General features: G+C 38.8%; 1 protein-coding gene across 14 annotated transcripts in view; it reads right to left on the reverse strand.

Annotated features, from left to right (window-relative positions):
- The window catches only part of NEDD4 (NEDD4 E3 ubiquitin protein ligase), a 145,343-nt gene that overhangs the window by 19,896 nt on the left and 107,951 nt on the right, over positions 1–17,496 (reverse strand). For all 14 annotated transcript variants that reach the window (XR_015134582.1, XR_015134584.1, XR_015134579.1 and 11 more), the window contains 9 exons: positions 15,352–15,417; positions 12,183–12,302; positions 10,773–10,976; positions 9,264–9,344; positions 8,983–9,037; positions 8,826–8,884; positions 7,705–7,770; positions 3,026–3,255; positions 2,196–2,317 (listed from right to left, as the gene is read on the reverse strand). Coding sequence is in view for 11 of the 14 variants with exons in the window: in XM_086321094.1 (XP_086177220.1) it covers positions 2,196–2,317; positions 3,026–3,255; positions 7,705–7,770; positions 8,826–8,884; positions 8,983–9,037; positions 9,264–9,344; positions 10,773–10,976; positions 12,183–12,302; positions 15,352–15,417 (1,003 nt within the window). In the remaining 3 variants the exon portion in view is untranslated. The remainder of the gene's footprint in view (positions 1–2,195; positions 2,318–3,025; positions 3,256–7,704; positions 7,771–8,825; positions 8,885–8,982; positions 9,038–9,263; positions 9,345–10,772; positions 10,977–12,182; positions 12,303–15,351; positions 15,418–17,496) is intronic.

The following is a 17,496-nucleotide window of genomic DNA, read 5'->3' on the forward strand; positions in this document are numbered from 1 at the left end:
TTCCTATACACTAACAATGAGAAAACAGAGAAATTAAGGAAACAATTCCATTCACCATTGCAATGAAAAGAATAAAATACTTAGGAATAAATCTACCTAAAAATACAAAAGAGCTATATATGGAAAACTATAAAACACTGATGAAAGAAATCAAAGGTGACACAAATAGATGGAGAAATATACCATGTCCATGGATCGGAAGAATCAATATAGTGAAAATGAGTATACTACCCAAAGCAATCTATAGATTCAATGCAATCCCTATCAAGCTACCAACAGTATTTTTCAGAGAACTAGAACAAATAATTTCACAATTTGTATGGAAATACAAAAAACCTCGAATAGCCAAAGCAATCTTGAGAAAGAAGAATGGATCTGGAGGAATCAACCTGCCTGACTTCAGGCTATACTAAAAAGCAAAAGTCATCAAGACAGTATAGTACTGGCACAAAGACAGAAACATAGATCAATGTAACAAAACAGAAAGCCCAGAGAGAAATCCATGCACCTATGGACACTTTATCTTTGACAAAGGAGGCAAGAATATACAATGGAGAAAAGACAATCTCTTTAACAAGTGGTGCTGGGAAAACTGGTCAACCATTTGTAAAAGAATGAAACTAGAACACTTTCTAACACCATACACAAAAATAAACTCAAAATGGATTAAAGATCTAAATGTAAGACCAGAAACTATAAAACTCCTAGAGGAAAACATTGGCAAAACACTCTCTGACGTAAATCACAGCAGGATCCTCTATGACCCACCTCCCAGACAATGGAAATAAAAGCAGAAATTAAAAAATGGGACCTAGTTAAACTCAAAAGCTTTTGCACAACAAAGGAAACTATAAGCAAAGTGAAAAGACAGTCTTCAGAATGGGAGAAAGTAATAGCAAATGAAGCAACTGACAAACAACTAATCTCAAAAATATACAAGCAACTCCTGCAGCTCAATTCCAGAAAAATAGGTGATCCAATCAAAAAATGGGCCAGAGAACTAAACAGACATTTCTCCAAAGAAGACATACAGATGGCTAACAAACACATGAAAAGATGTTCAACATCACTCATTATCAGAGAAATGCAAATCAAAACCACAATGGGGTATCATCTCACGCCAGTCAGAATGGCTGCTATCCAAAAGTCTACAAACAATAAATGGTGGAGAGCATGCAGAGAAAAAAGGAACCCTCTTACACTGTTGGTGGGAATGCAAACTAGTACAGCTACTATGGAGAACAGTGTGGAGATTCCTTAAAAAACTGGAAATAGAACTGCCGTATGACCCAGCAATCCCACTGCTGGGCATACACACTGAGGAAACCAGAATTGAAAGAGACACATGTACCCCAATGTTCATCACAGCACTATTTACAATAGCCAGGACATGGAAGCAACCTAGATGTCCATCGGCAGATGAATGGATAAGAAAGCTGTAGTACAATGGAATATTATGCAGCTATTAAAAAGAATGCATTTGAATTACTTCTAATGAGGTGGATGAAACTGGAGCCTATTATACAGAGTGAAGTAAGCCAGAAAGAAAAACACCAATACAGTATATTAACGCATATATATGGAATTTAGAAAGATGGTAATGATGACCCTATATGCAAGACAACAAAAGAGACCGAGATGTAAAGAATAGACTTTTGGACTCTGTGGGAGAAGGTGAGGGTGGGATGATTTGAGAGAATAGCATTGAAACATGTATATTATCATATGTGAAACAGATTGCCAGTCCAGGTTCGATGCATGAAACAGGGTGCTCAGGGCTAGTGCACTGGGATGACCCTGAGGGATGGGATGGGGAGGGAGGTGGGAGGGAGGGTCAGGATGCGGAACACATGTACACCCATGGCTGATTCATGTGAATGTAATGCAAAAACTACCATAATATTGTAATTAGCCTCCAATTAAAATGAATAAAAAAAGAAAGAAAAAAAAACATATACACTACCATGTGTAAAATAAGATAGCTAGTGGGAAGCTGCTGTATAACACAGGGAGCTCAGCTCAGCTCTGTGGCAACTGAGGGGGGTAGGGTAGGGGGTTGGGTGGAAGGAAGACTCATGAGGGAGGGGAGATATACACACACACACACACACACACACGGCTAATTCACGTTGATGTATTGTGGAAACCAACACAACATGTAAAGCAATTATCCTCCAATTAAAAAAAATACTAACCATCCAACAGTTTGCCATGATACACTGCCATCCCAGCTACCCGACCAATAAACTTGAAGTAAGAGAGGTGATCTTCATTACACAGTCCAGAATTGGGATTTATCTGTAGGGTATAATTATCCCTGTAAAGACAACCACATTTAAATGCTCCTTTCTATATTTCATATAAAAATTTTAATATGACAAGTAATTGTAAATTGTCTCCCTCTTTTTACAGTTGTTCAACTCTTTTACAACCATATTAGACCACTGGATTTAATGGTTTTAAAAATAGTCATTTTGTTCAAAAGGTGGAAACAATCCAAATGTTTCTGAAAGCTAAATGGATAAATAAATGTGGTATAGACACATAACACAGCCTTCAAAAGGAAGGAAATTCTACCACATACTGCTACATGGATAAACTTTGAGAACACTATGCTAATGAAATTAAGTCAGTTATAAAAGGTCAAATACTGTATGATTCTACTTATACAAGATACTGAGAATAGTCCAGTTCATAGAAACAGAAAGTGGAATGGTTAATGCCAGGGAATGGGGGAGATCATGTTTAAAGGATACAGTTTCAGTATGGGATGATGAAAAAGTTCTGGAGGTACGTGGTGGTGATGGGTGCACAACAACGAATACACTTAACATGATAAGAATGTTAAATTTTATGTTATGTATATTTCACTATAACTTTTAAAAGTTATTTCTGAAACAACATTAGTTACTCTCTCCGCTTTTCTGGCACATTGTGACTTACATTTCCCTCCCATCACATTACTCTGTTATTTTCAAAACAGTGATTTTTTTTTTTTCTGTACAGTCATTGAAAAGGTACTTACGTAGCAGAATATTCAAACAACCCATAATAAGGGTTAAACATTTCCTTTGAAATCAGAAAGAACCATTCTCTGGCAACTCCTCCATAATCTAGTCCCTTTTCACCATCAAACTCAATCCACAGTCTAGCCTTGAGGAAGTCTGCTCTCTTGACCCCCATAATCCTCCTGTAAGAGTCTTCAAGAACAGTTGCACGGCGAAGTTTCATTTCAAATTTGTTTGGAATGTCATTCTGAAAATCCAGAGAAGAGAGACTGTTTAAATCAGTTCAACACACATTTCTTTCATGAATGTTATAAAATTCACTGTATTCTATTCCTGTGCCCAGGATCCTCTTTCAGGCCTAGGTATATTGTCTTGTATTCCCTCCACAGTATTAAAGAACTCATACATTTTCTCTAGTCATGTAATAACAAAGACTTCTCATTTTCACATCTGAAGAAGCAGCTACTGATGGTGAAAGTAACACTCACATGAAGGCATTTCATGAGCAGTCATTTCCACCTTAAGATCCAAGAAAGACATTCTGTGACCGACAGTCAGTCAAAGCACTGCCTGCTCTCAATACTTGTCTGCCTGTCAGCTTAGGGTTCTCCCCTCCATATTTCCTCTCTGGAGCCTGTCTACTTCACTCATTAACAGGTGCTAACTTTTACAGACTGTGCCAGCACTGTTACCAGAATTTTAATGGGTTAACTCATTTACTCCTCATAACAACACTATGAAGAACCTACTATTATTGTCTTCATTTTATGGATGAAGAAACTAAAGATACAAGTTAAGAAAGTCTTAGCTTCTGAGCCTCTGTTCTTAATGAATGAGCAACATTGCCACATTTATCTTTTGTACATAATTTGCTTATATGACAAATATAGATAACTATGCTTTTAGGCAGACTTTACTGTAAATTATATAGAAACATATCTGAATATTTTGTTTTTGAGTACTCTGTATGCAATGTTCCAGTGGAAACCATGAAAAGAAAACATGCCATCAACATTCTGTAGAATCAAGAAAAGGAAAGAGGGTTAGCTCTAAATCAATTTCACTCACAAAATACTTAGGAAAAGTGGGAAAGCCCTTAGAAACATAATGATATAAGCAGTTTATATAAGCAATATAAGCATAACATGAGTTTTGTGGAGCAATTAAGCCCATGTGCCACAACTACCAAGGCTGAGGGCTGCAACTGAAGTATGGTACATTTCCCCTGTGTAAGCAGCAGAGGAAGTAAACCATAAACAATTTCCTCTGCTGCTTATGCAACTTAAAAAACTGGTAAGACTGGACAAAAGCAATTTTATAATTTTAGACAGTGGGCAAACCACTAGTGCAGGTAAGTGACTCAACAAGCACTTACTCAAGGCCCACTCTGGGCCAGGTCCATGCTAGGTAGGTACTGCAAAGGGGCCAGAGATGGGAGGAAAAGGGAATGAAAACATGGCATAAAATGTGGTCACTTCTTCAGGGAGTTTACAATGTGGTGTGTGTGTGAGAAACAAATGTAAATGTTACTCATTCTGAGATTTAAAAGAGTACAAAAATTGCTAACAATAGGAACAGAAGCAAAGTTTTGTAGGCAAAAAAGAAAAAAAAAATGAGCTATTAATTACAAGTGAGACAACCAAGGAGGCTTTGAGAGAAAGTCCTGTCTGGGGTGGGAAGGGAGAGAAGGGCTGAGGAACAGCAAGCAGGGAGAAGTGTTCCAGCCATCTGAAAGCTGGATGGTACAGAAGGGGGAGGGGAAGAAGAGAGGGATTTGAGTAGAAGGAGTTGCAGAAGCAGTCTGAGGCCACAGTGTAGACAGTGTGAAGGCTGCCTAGGAAGTTGAGCAGGAAGTTGCAGGATCAGACTGCTCGCTATGTTCTCAGAGGCTGACACCATCAGATCTAAAAGGTATTTCAATGGAGCTTTCCCAATGGCTCTCTGCCTGCAATGCAGGAGACACAGGACCCTGGGGTTTGATCCCTGGGTTGGGAGGATCCCCTGGAGGAGGAAATGGCAACCAACTCCAGTATTCTTGCCTGGAAAATCCCATGGACAAAGGAGCCTGGAAGGCTACAGTCCATGGGTTCTCAAAGAGTTGGAAACGACTAAGCAACTAAGCACACATAAGGGGAGACAAAAGACACACTGGTCAGTGAAAGACCCCTGAAACAGCCTGAGTGACAGAAAGTAAATGGGCCCTCTGTGTGAGCGACAACAACAGAAGGGAGGCCACAGGAGCAATTTCCACATCAGAGCTGAGTGGTGTATCATCCATGGGTTCTGGAGTCAAGTGACCCTGTGTTCAAGGCCTGGCTTCAGCTCGCACATCTTTTCTAACGCTTAATTACCTCATCTATAAAATACGGACGATAAAAGTATTTACCCTTAGGGAGCTGTTTCAGGAATAACTGGGACAATGCATTGCATGTGCTGACACGGTGCCTGGCACACAGTGGTCTCAATAATGATTAGCCACCCTTAATCCAAACTAACGACATGTTAAGGATGAGGTGGAGGGGAAGGATAAAGGCAGCTCAAGGCTTTGGAGCACTGCTTCACACATTTTTATCTCCTCCTTGATGTTCTGTTCTTTTGCTGTGATGTGATGTGTCCAGACAGGAGTCTTATTTCTTAAATCCTGCTTGGGACATTTTGTTAAACTGAGGATTCAGCTTCTCAGCCTCTTCCTCAGGCTCTTCTTCTGGAACAGCTTCATGTCTCTTATCTTTTCTTTCATAATTTCATCTTCTTGTATACCTTTCTTGCATTCTGGGCAATTTCCTCTCTTAATCCCCAGTCCAGTACGTCATGTGAGTCAGGAGGATGGACTCTGGCACTGCGCCACTTGGTTTGTGCCTGGCTTTTCTGCTAATAACCATGGAACTGGATCACACTGCCTAGTTTCTCTGAGCCTCAGCTTCCTCAACTCTAAGATGTGATAATAATAGTCCCTTCATTATAGAGTTACTACAGAGATTACACAGGGATCATACATGTAACTTAAGAAAAATGCCTAGTATGTGGTCAGAACTCAATAAAACTTACTTCTTTCATTATGGTTTTGTATTCTGTGACCTGCTGCTTAGAGAATATCAACCATTAGACACTGTAACATGTTTATAAGTGTTCAGACTGGCAAATGGAGAAGCTAGTACTTCTCTTCCACCAGTGTCTTGTCATTAAGAGTGAAAACATTTACCATATAAATAATTCAAAACAGACTTAGAATCCCAAAGAATTTTAAGTAGAAAACAAATTTCCAGAGCAATTTTAAAACAAGGTTATTATTGAAGATGAGTTTAAAACACTGAAGATATTTTAAGATTTTATTAAGGTATATTTGCACTAAATAAGTACTGTATTTCATTTTTGTCCTGTTTTGGATGAGAAAAATTGGGGGCAGCAGAAACCATCTTGAACCTTTGTAAAACCAGGCTTCCGGCTTGGAAGGCAAGGAAGTGTAACCCAACGTAGCCACCTAGTGGCAGTACTCCTAAACTGCAGGCAAGGGAAGAGGCCTGAGCAAATCAGAAAGGCGTTAAAAAACGGTCATCCCTCTCACAGGCACAGAGAACAGGGCTTCCTTGGGGGCTCAGTGATAAAGATTCCACCTGCTAATGGAGGAGACATGGGTTTGATCCTTGGTCCTGGAAGATCCCACATGCCACGGGCAACTGACCCTGTGCGTGGCAGCTACTGAACGTGTGCTCTAGAGCCCAGGAACCGCAACTACTGAGACCATGTGCCGTAAATACTGAAGCCTCTGTGCGCTAAGAGCCCGAGTGCCACCACAAGAGAAGCCACCATAATGAGAAGCCCGAGCACTGCCATGAAGAGAGCGAAGCCCCTGCTCGCCACAACTGGAGAAAAGCCCCCACAACGAAGACCCAGCACAGCCAAAAATAAATAAATAAATAATATTTATTTATAGAGAGAACAAACTAGTGGTTATGGGTGGGGGGAGGGGCAATACAGAGGTGGGGAAAAAGGGGTTATTATGGAATTATATAAAACCATGTGTATGAAACCTTTGAAAACTGTAAAGCTTTATGGAACTTAAAGACTCTTTCAATTTAAAAAAATTAATTACTTAAAAAACAGTCATAACCAATAGAAATGAAATAGACGGGCAGATTTAGTTCCAAACATACTGAATTTGTGGTGATGGAAAAAGTGTTGTGAATATATCTGATAAGCAAAAGGAGATAAACAACAAGAGGCCTGCTCCAATCACAGCTGTACATTCAAATTATGCAGAGATATATTATACTTGAAGCTGTAAAGAATGAATGACTAACACTGGAAAACAATAGTCCAAGCAGAAGCAGAATCCAGAGAGTCCTCCTACACAAGCAAAGTCTAGGCTACCGGATAATCTCCTGAGTTACTATTACTCTGTTTCTACAAAACTCAAACCCCACAAACCCAGGAGGAACTCAAGTTAGAGCTCTTCAAAAGCAAGTTTTTAAAACTATTTTCTCTGTTGCAAGGTATATTGAAAAACACAGACATAAAATAACTAGACTCTAATCATATATTACAGCTACTCAAAAAACAAGCATCCTTTCCCTAAAAGAAGCTATCCAAAATTGTTCATATATAATAAATTCTCTATTACTTTTTCAAATGTACTGCCCATGCTTTCAGTCCATATGACAAACATTCCTAAGAACTCATTATAAGTATCACTAACCTGCTTCTTCAACTTTCTTCGGAAGAACTCATACTTTCTTTTGTAATCCCTGGAGTAGGGCACTGCCTTGAGTTAAAAATTTTGGAAAAATAAAGAAGGTTTTAGTTATTTTATTCTGGAACAATTTAAAAAACTCCCCTCTGGGTATTTTATGAACATAAGTTAAGGGCATTAAAAGAGAATATTTGGAAAGAAAAGTTTAATTCAAAGAAAAAGAAATATAAAACTTAAAAAATTTTAATTTCTCCGTTTAAGATAAAATTGTATCCAGCAATTCTTATGGCTGTAATTTTCATCATGCAGTATTCTTGAAATGCAATAGGCCAGAAACAGGAAATGTCTTCCAAGTAAAGAAATATTAGAAATGAAAATTTCCATTTCTAAAGAGACTTTCAAAGTGATTTCTCCATTAAAGGAACAATTTGAAAAATGTACTTTTTCCTTGAACTCTGAGGAGTTGCCTTTTTTATCCATTACTTTAAAAGACTAAACATGGAGTCACAAGAGTAGTCTAAAAGAATTGTATCTTCAATTTTACTTATTTTTGTGAATTAGAAAACAATTATAATCTGAAAAAGAAGCTATATAAAAGAGGAAAATTATTTTCCTATCATTAATCTGACTCAAGAGTAGTATAAACATCATACATGGTAATACTTGTACTTTAAATATGAATGTCTTATATACCAGTATTTACAATGATTTCAACCAAAAAGTTCAAGACATGACCCTGATTTGACAAGGCACTGTCAGCTTTCTCATCAGATATACTCTTGGCTCTTATCTGATTTGCTGAGGAGCCCAGCATTCTTTTTTCAGGTTATTTCAAGTACCAGTCTGAGCACAGCAGCCTCACTGAGTTAGCTCACTGAGTTAGCTTCACTGAGTTAACTTACTGGCTCACTGGCATCCCAAGGCTGTTGTGTAGAGTAAAGGTAACTACTTTAAATGCCCTTTTCAAATAACTGAGACCGGGTGTGTGGGTGGTGGGGAGAGAAGAGATTTGCAAATGTGCTTTCCTCTCAACACCTTTATTTAGTGCTATATCCTTCATCATCTGTCCTTTAAGAGACAAGCAAGAGGACAACCCCATCAGAGGATGCTGATACAAAGAGACTTACTGGTCCAGTTATTGCTACATGCTGCAAACGAGGGTCTTCCCATTGTGTTTTTTTACTATCTGAAGAAAGAGAGAAAAAAAGAGGTTCTTTATTCTCATGCAAAAAATTCAATATTACAAAAGATAATGTAATGGGAAAAAAATCACACCGCACATACTGTGATTTATGTAAAAGATTCTTCCATCAGTGTGAGTTCTTTCTTCCCATCCTGGCTATAATGAAGAACATATTTCAATTATATTAGGAACAGGTTTTCAGTGTATGGGCAGAAAAATGGTTTTGGTTATAGGGTTGATTTAATTTGTATATTCCATTCTTAGTAGAAGACATCAACACTTCAACAATAATATTAATTATAGTTGTGAAAGAACTACTTCATTCCGAAATACAAATGTTTGAGACAGTCAAGTTAGATGGGTAACAGTTCTATAAACTTACAGGTAAAGGCCCCAGGTCACTGGAAGAATCAAGTGATGTCTTTCCTCTCAGATGAGCTGGAATTTTCAGTCTTGGATCTTCCTTTTTTGGTAGAGTAAATAAAGAAAACAATATATACACACAAACTTTAAAATCGTGAAAGTCAATCTGTTCCTATGTTTTCTAGTATCAGTGGATTCACTTTCATTTCCTTACTCAATGAAATAATAGGTTCTTATCTAAAATCTCTCATTCATAGTCTACAATATTCAGTTCTAAGGGACCCTGGCAATCCAGTGGTTAAGACTCCACACTTCCACTTCAGGGGGCATGGGTTCAGTTCCTGACTGGGAAATTAAAATGCTACACACCTTGTGGCATGGCCAAAAAAAAATTTTTTTTAATTTAAAAATTAAAAAAAAATTCAATTAGATTTTGAGGAGGATCCGTATTAACTTACTTTCTCTTTCACAAAAACCATTTATTTTGCCCACTCTTTAAGGATTATGTCACTACACAGGGCTCTTCTCTAAATAAAAACTGGTGTAAGAGTAGACATAAAGCTGGAGCACGTGTCATTTCTGAGGCCTTGAACATGATTTCTGGTACCTAGACAGGTGCTAAGGTATTAATTTATTAGATATTTATTTATCTTAAGAGATAAGAAGGTAAGCTCAAAAAGGTTAGTAAAGGCAACTCAAATTATTGAAAGAACAAAATTTAATTTATTTGGATTTATTTATATATTATCATTTCAATATTGTTTTATTAAATAATGTATTATATAATTTTAATTTAGGCATATTAATAACTTTTAAGCAATTAATCAAAATCTCTGCATTTATTGATAATTTTCAGTAGTTTTTCTATTAGTGGTGAACCAACTACTCAACAACTTTAAGCCTTATCTTAAAATAAAAATACTTATTCTACCTAGCTCATAAGGCTTTCTGGATATTATGAGGTATGGATTCAAAAGTACTTTGGAACTAGAGGCCTCATATAAAGGGAAATGATTATGACTAAATATCTTCCTGGGCATTTATGGCTAGTGAGCTAAAAACTGCAAACATAAGAAACACAAGACTTCCCTGGTAGGTAGGACCCCGCGCTTCCACTGAAGAGTGGAATGGGTTCAATCTCTGCTTGCGGAACTAAGATCCCACAAGCCATGTGGCATGACCAAAAACAAAAGCCCACTGCAAACAGGAAATAAATGCATCTTCTTAACAATCCCCCTGATATTAAAAATAGGTATAAATATACTGAATAGAAATAATACTATTAAGAATTCAACATAGTTTAACTAAGGACTGGGTAGCCTATGGATTGGGTAGCCATTCCCTTCTCCAAGAGATCTTCTGGACCCAGGGATCAAATCCGGGTCTCTACTGCATTGCAAACAGATTCTTTACCATCCAAACCACCAGGGAAGCCCATATTAATGTATACTTATAAAGATTATCAAGAACTACACGTAAGTGATTGTTACTGTTATTACAAATTTAAACTGGAAACCACTGAAGTTACCCAGGTGGTGGTTTTGGTGTTGTGGTCAATGAAGAAAGGCCTCCCGTTTGGTGCATGCCGGACCTCCCAGCCTTTGGGAAGGAATCCTTGCTCCATTTCAGATGGTTGGGTCACCTGTTGTGCTGCATCACTCGCGGAGGCCTGTGGCTGAGGGCCTGCAGAAGAACCCTGGCTTGACGGCAGCTGACTGGTCTCCACTGTGGCCTAGCACATTAATTCAATTATGTAATAGTATTTACAGAGAACACATAAATAGCTGTGGTTAAAAAGGTAACTGGATCTGCAAACAGTGCACACACTTATAAACAGGCCTAAAGACTGGAGGCTCATTTCTCCAATAAAGTGCTTTGTCAAAGTTTGTTTTTAAAACAATTTAAAATTTCTCAGATAATTCTTGAGCAGTAAGATGCAGTTAACAGTCTGTTAACCCTAGTTGCAGGGAAGCCGCATTGACAACTAGAGAAGGTTGTTTTTTGCTCACCCCAAAGACTCACATAAAGTAGGAATTTCCCACACACAAAAATGGGTTTAAGTGGTGGTAGACAAAATAAGTGGCAAACAGCCACTACAGAAATGGATAACTGAAATGTAATACATTTCTGTGATAAAATATAAGGCAGCTAAAAAAATACACTAGATCTATATATAAACCCACATGAGAGGATTTTAAAACAATAGTGAGCAAAAAATATTTAGAATTACATAATATCTTTGTTAAATTTGACACATGGACATAAATAATATTTTGCATTGTTTAGCTCTCTACTAAGTCATAAAATAGGCAGGAAGAATTCCCAACAAGCTCACAGTGATATGTCCCTCTGGGTAGCGGGGCCAAGTGCTTGGTTAAAAGATAAAATCTTTTCCTCTGTATTTTATTTTGAAAAACAAAAAATCTAGAACCAAATACGGTGAGCTGTTAATGGTGGTAAATTCAGGGTGTTAAAAAAATGGATACTTACTATATTATTCTCTGTACTTTTCAGTTTTAAAAAATTTCTCAAGAGAAATGGTGATATTTTCCTAAATGCTTACAAAGAAATATTATTAATACAAAAGGCAAACTGTTGCCAAGGACAGAGTGTCATTATGACAAAGTTCTTTTATAGATGCTAATCACCAAGATTATTTTTAGCAAAATAATGATCTTAACCATTCAAATTACAAAATTACCCAGTAGACCAGATCATTTACTTTGTCCTCCTAGTCCCAAATGGACTTGTTTGACCTAATAACCAGTAATGACTCATGTATATTAGAGATCTGCAGGAAATGACAGACAGCACCAATAACAGAAAATAATTAGAAGTATTCAGCATCTACTACTAAGTGATATATTAATAGCTCCCATAGAAATATGATGGTTTAAATTACCTAAGAAAACTCCATAATGAACAGACTGCAGGATACCTGTACAGTGGGCTTTATCCAGGTAGTAGTTCTGCAATTGTGATCCACATAGTATGATCTTCCTCTTTCATCTTGTTTTTCTTCCCAACCTGGTGGTAATCCAGATGAAGTAGGCAAAAGCTACAGTGAAGAATAACAGAATTAAATATTAATAAGAAAGAATCCTTCTTATTTATTGTATTTTATCATTACTATTTTTATAAATATCTATTTTATTTATTTGACTGTGTTGGGTCTCAGCTGTATCACACAGGACCTTGGTTACTGCATGCAGGATCTTTTAGCTGCAGCATGTGGGATGCAGCCGCCTAATCAAGGATTAAACCCAGTTCCCCTGAATTGCAAGCATGGAATCTTAGCCACTGGACCACCAGGAAAGCGCCCAGAAAGAATCGTTTTTAAAGGACCATATCTCCTTTTTCACTGATAACCCTCTTTAAAATGAATCATGTTTTAAACCATACTTTAAAGTGCACAGCATTTCAATTACAAAAAAAAAAAAAACAGAGCAGACAATAATGATGAGTGTGATAACAACATGAGAGTATTAACAACCACATACTGCCCTCACACAGATCATGTCATTTAACCGCCACACAAATCTTAATGAGATAATTAAGATTACTGGCCCATTCAACTTATTGGAAAACTGAAGTTTTAGAAAATGGAAGTAATTTCCTAACCGATAACATTGCTATTATGGAGCTGAGATTTGAACACAGGTAGTCAAACTATAGAAATTATCACCCATATGTGCCAAGTCAAAAGTTACCCCTGCTTTCTTTCTGTGAAGGCTGGGGAAGTGCTGATTACTGTAGTTCATTGCTAATGAACAAAAGAGGTCTAGTTTTCCAGGTTTACTGAAAACAGTCCAGGTCTGACCTTCCTTTTGTCTTTTGAGTTAGATTAGACTCTTCAACGTTTGGCCTGGTTCCCTAATGTGTCTTGCATATTAATATAAAAACTATGACCACTAGTCTCTTCACTAGATACCCCGTTCTGTAGATACACAGAGGTAGATGTACAATGCTGACAGTTGTAATGAGCTCTGAGTCTATAAAATAATGGAATTCAAAGTTGCCCGGCATTACAAATGTCTAACAGCTAGTGAGTAGATAAATGGGATGTAGTAAACACATCTACAATGATGGACTATCATAAGCTCCTGAAACATGTAGCAACATGGATAAATCTCAAAAACATCGTAGTAAGTGAAAGAGGCCAGATGCATAAGATGGCATACTGTATGATTCCACTTAAGTGAAATTCCTAGAAAAGGCAAAACTAGCAACAGAAAGCAGACGAGTAGTCACCTGGGGCTAAGAGTAGGTATTAGGATTAAGAACACTTTTTGTGGTGAAGGAAGAGTTCTCAAACTTCACCGTGGTAGTGTCTGCACAACTGTATAAATTTACTAAAACTCATTTGTGTACTTAAAAATGGATGGATGTTATGGTATGTAAATTATACCTTAAGAAAGCTTTGTGAAAGCAAACAAATCTCTAATCAGTGTATTAAGAAGGAAAAGGCACGGAAACAGCTTTTCCAGTACACAAAATGTAAATCGTCTCTAGATTCTGTAGCTCATTTGGTGCACTTAAAATTGTTTCTTGGATGAGTGCCTGTCAGTGAATCAGAAGTTCACCAGTTTCACTGCACAGAGGACAATGTGAAATGCAGTGGGAGAGACACCTAGGGATCTCAGTTCAAGTGGCTCCAGGTGAGTGGACAGAGGATGACATCTCATAGCATTATGGATGGCATCATCAACTCAACAGACATGAGTCTGAGCAGACTCTGGGAGATGGTGAAGGACAGGGAAGTCTGACATGCTGCAGTCCATGGGGTTGCAAAGAGTTGGAAAGTTGGAAAGTTGCAAAGAGTTGAGCAACTGAACAGTAAGGTGAGTGGAGATGGCTAGACACGGGGCACTAAGTGAGAGGAAGGCTAGGGAGGGCAGTCTTTCTGTGACATCCACCTTCGTGTTGAAGGTTGACACTGACTGGGCCAAATGCACAGGTGGGTGCCCCCACCTCCTTCCTCCGCACAGTGCCCATGTTCCTCTCTTGGTGCAGGGCCACCTTTTTAGATGGATCAGCCAATTCAAGGCCTTTTGAGCCTGTGAATTCCTTTGCTGGAACCCCCATAAAAGTGAAAAAAAAAACCCTACTTTTCAAAATTAATATATAGGCTGCCATTCAAAATCACAAACTGTTGGTAGAAAAAAAGTGAGGTGGCCGTTCCAACTATGGACGTAGAACACACACACACCCATTTGGAAGAAAGAGCCCAGGCAGGAGTGAAGGTGATGGTGGTGGGTAGGTGGCTAAGGGATAGAGGAGGCTCAAGGGGCTGGGAGCCTGGACATTTACATTTGGTTTAAAAAATAAGTGGGGACCATATAAGGAAGAGACCAACTCAAAGCAGTGAAAATGAAAGTCGCTCAGTAGTATCTAACTCTTTGCGACCCCATGAACTGCAGCCCACCAGGCTCCTCTGTCCATGGGATTCTGCAGGCAAGAATACTGGAGTGGGTAGCTGTTCCCTTCTCCAGGGGATCTTCCCAACCCAGGGTTCGAACCCAGGTGAGAGTTGAGTCAGAAAGAGGATGGAGGCTGGGAGACTAAAAGGCCTGAAGCTATGAAGTCTAAGCTGTAGTCAAGGTCATGTTTAGAGATGCTACCTAAGAGGCAGTGGATGGTTTGCCAGCCTGGAAAACAAGACTGAGAAGGGAGCTTACAAACTCCATCCTGGCTGCTGAGCCTGCCGACACGTGTACACACCCACCCATATGACCAGCTGTTGATGTAGCTTCATGTCTGGGGCAGAAACAGCTGCAAGACACATAGGCTAGGCACAGAGCACAGGCCCCTGGATACCACAGTCCTGATCAGTATGCAATACATCCAGCCTGCACAGCACTTCACCTGCCAAGCCTAAACGCCACCCACAGCCATGTGGGGACTTGGCTTTCTCACTATGAGAGAGACAGTTCTCTGTCTTTTGTCTTTAAAGGGCCTACCTATCCCATTCTCCTCCCACAACCTCATCCCCCAGAGCCCCGATACTATGCTGGAGCAAACATTCATATTCAGTGTTCCCAAAAAAAAAAAAAAGTTGCTGAGTCTTATATTTTTATTGAGGATTGAGGGGAGGGGCTAAAACTTACCACAGGAAGTGTAGGCTGTTCCTCAAAAGTATAGGCTTGTAAGCTGCCTCTTCTGCTGGAATGATTCTTATATATAAAAAAAGAACAATGATAACTTTAGGTCTCTGCTTTGTCTCTGAATGGCAGATAAGGTAGTGGGGTAGGTGTGATGGAGAAGAAAAACGAACACCCACTCCACCCACATGGAGATTCTCTCAGCCTCGCTCAGCACCAAATACCTTCCAAATTCCAGCTCACAATTCTCCACCTGAGTCCTAGACCGTCTCCTGGACACCTTTTCTTGAATGTCTAACAGAGAGCCCTTTATTGTGTTCAAAACTGGACTCAGTTTTTCCCTGTCCACACCCACTCAAATCCATTCCCTCTCAGGTATTCCTCATCTTCAGCGGGCAGCCTAGGAGGCCAGCAGCTGCCCCCCAGGCAGACAGCAGTCAGTTCCCTGAGTTCTCCCCTCCTGTCCCTTACGGCCAGGTCCGTCACCAGATCCTACACATTCTATTTCTTTGCAAGCTCTCAAATACATTTCCCTTGCACTTTAAAAAAAATTTCAAGTTTTTATCACTTGTCATTTTGACTATTACTGTGGCAACATCCTAACAGATTTGACTGCTGCAAGTCTTTTTTGCTTAAATCTGCTCTCCATACCACGAGTTGCAGCCAGAGAGCATTCTGCAGCACAGATTTCATCGCCATTCTCTCACTCAGAGCCCTTCAATGACTTCTTCCGTCACTAGGGTAAAATCTACAGTACAGAACACAACGTGAATGAGCTTCCAGAAGAGCTCCAGTGAGCTTCCAGGGCTGACTCCAGCCCTCTTCCCTCACAAGCCACCCTCTGGACATTCAAGATTACTTGTTTCCTAGAAATCCAGTATTTTTTCTTTCCTGTGCTTTTACATGCATGCTGTTGTCACTTCCTGAAATAGTTTAGTTTTGTTACTTAATGACATTAACATTTATAATATATGTAGGACTTAATTCAGAAGGGCCACTGTAGGATTGTTTACAATAACAAAGAACTGTAAACAATCTGAAGTCCATCAAAGGAAACTAGAGAAACAGCTTAAGGGTTACTTGCACAAGGGAATGACGTTTGATTATTTTGTTGGTAGTGGTTATAAAAAAGAGCACCTCAATATTGACTGAAATGGTCCAATGTCTATGATACAGTATGTAAAAAAAAAAAGTTACCAAAAAGTGTGTGCAAGGTGATCTCAGGCTAAAAAACTGATATACAAATATGTGTGCATGCATCTTTATGCACACAGAAAATGTTTAAGACTATATATGCCAAACCACTTATACCCTGAGAAAACCATTAACTGAAAAAGATACATGTAGCCCACTGTTCATTGCAGCACCACTGACAATGGTAGGACGTGGAAGCAACCTAGACAACTGACAGATGAGTGGATAAAGAAGCTGTGGTACATATATGTAATGAAGTATTACTCAGCCATAACAGGAATGCATTTGAGTCAGTTCTAATGAGGTGGGTGAACCTAGAGCCTACCATACAGAGTGAAGTAAGTCAGAAAGAGAAAAACAAATATTGAATATTAACATGTATACATGGAATCTAGAAAGACGGTACTGATGAACCTATTTGCAAGGCAGCAACAGAGATGCACGCACAGAGCACAGACTTGTGGGCATGAGGAGCAGGGGGAAGGAGAGGGCGGGACGAATGGAGAGAGTGGCATGGAAGCATACACTATCATATATCTAACAGACAGCAGTGGGATTTTGCTGTATGATTCAGGGAGCTCAAACTGGTGTTCTGTGACAACTGGGGAGGGGATAAAATGGGAGGTGGGAGGGAAGTTCAAGAGGGAGGGGACATATGTATACCTATGATTGATTCATGTTGATGTATGGCAGAAATCAACACAATATTGTAAAGCAATTACCCTTCAATTAGAAATAAATTAAAAACAAAAAAAAAGATATGGTGCATGTGTGTGTGTGTGTGTGTACACACACATAATGAAATATTACTCAACCATAAAAAAGAATAAAATAATGCCATTTGCAGCAACAGGGACAGACCTAGAGATTATCAAACTAAGTAAACGAGAAAAATACCATATGATATCACTTACACATGGAATTTAAAATACAACACAAATGAACTTATCGACAAAA

The sequence above is a fragment of the Bos grunniens genome, chromosome 10 (genome assembly GCF_055505025.1).
Source record: "Bos grunniens cultivar Pamir isolate PY7600 chromosome 10, Bosgru_T2T1.0, whole genome shotgun sequence".
Lineage (NCBI taxonomy): Eukaryota > Metazoa > Chordata > Mammalia > Artiodactyla > Bovidae > Bos > Bos grunniens.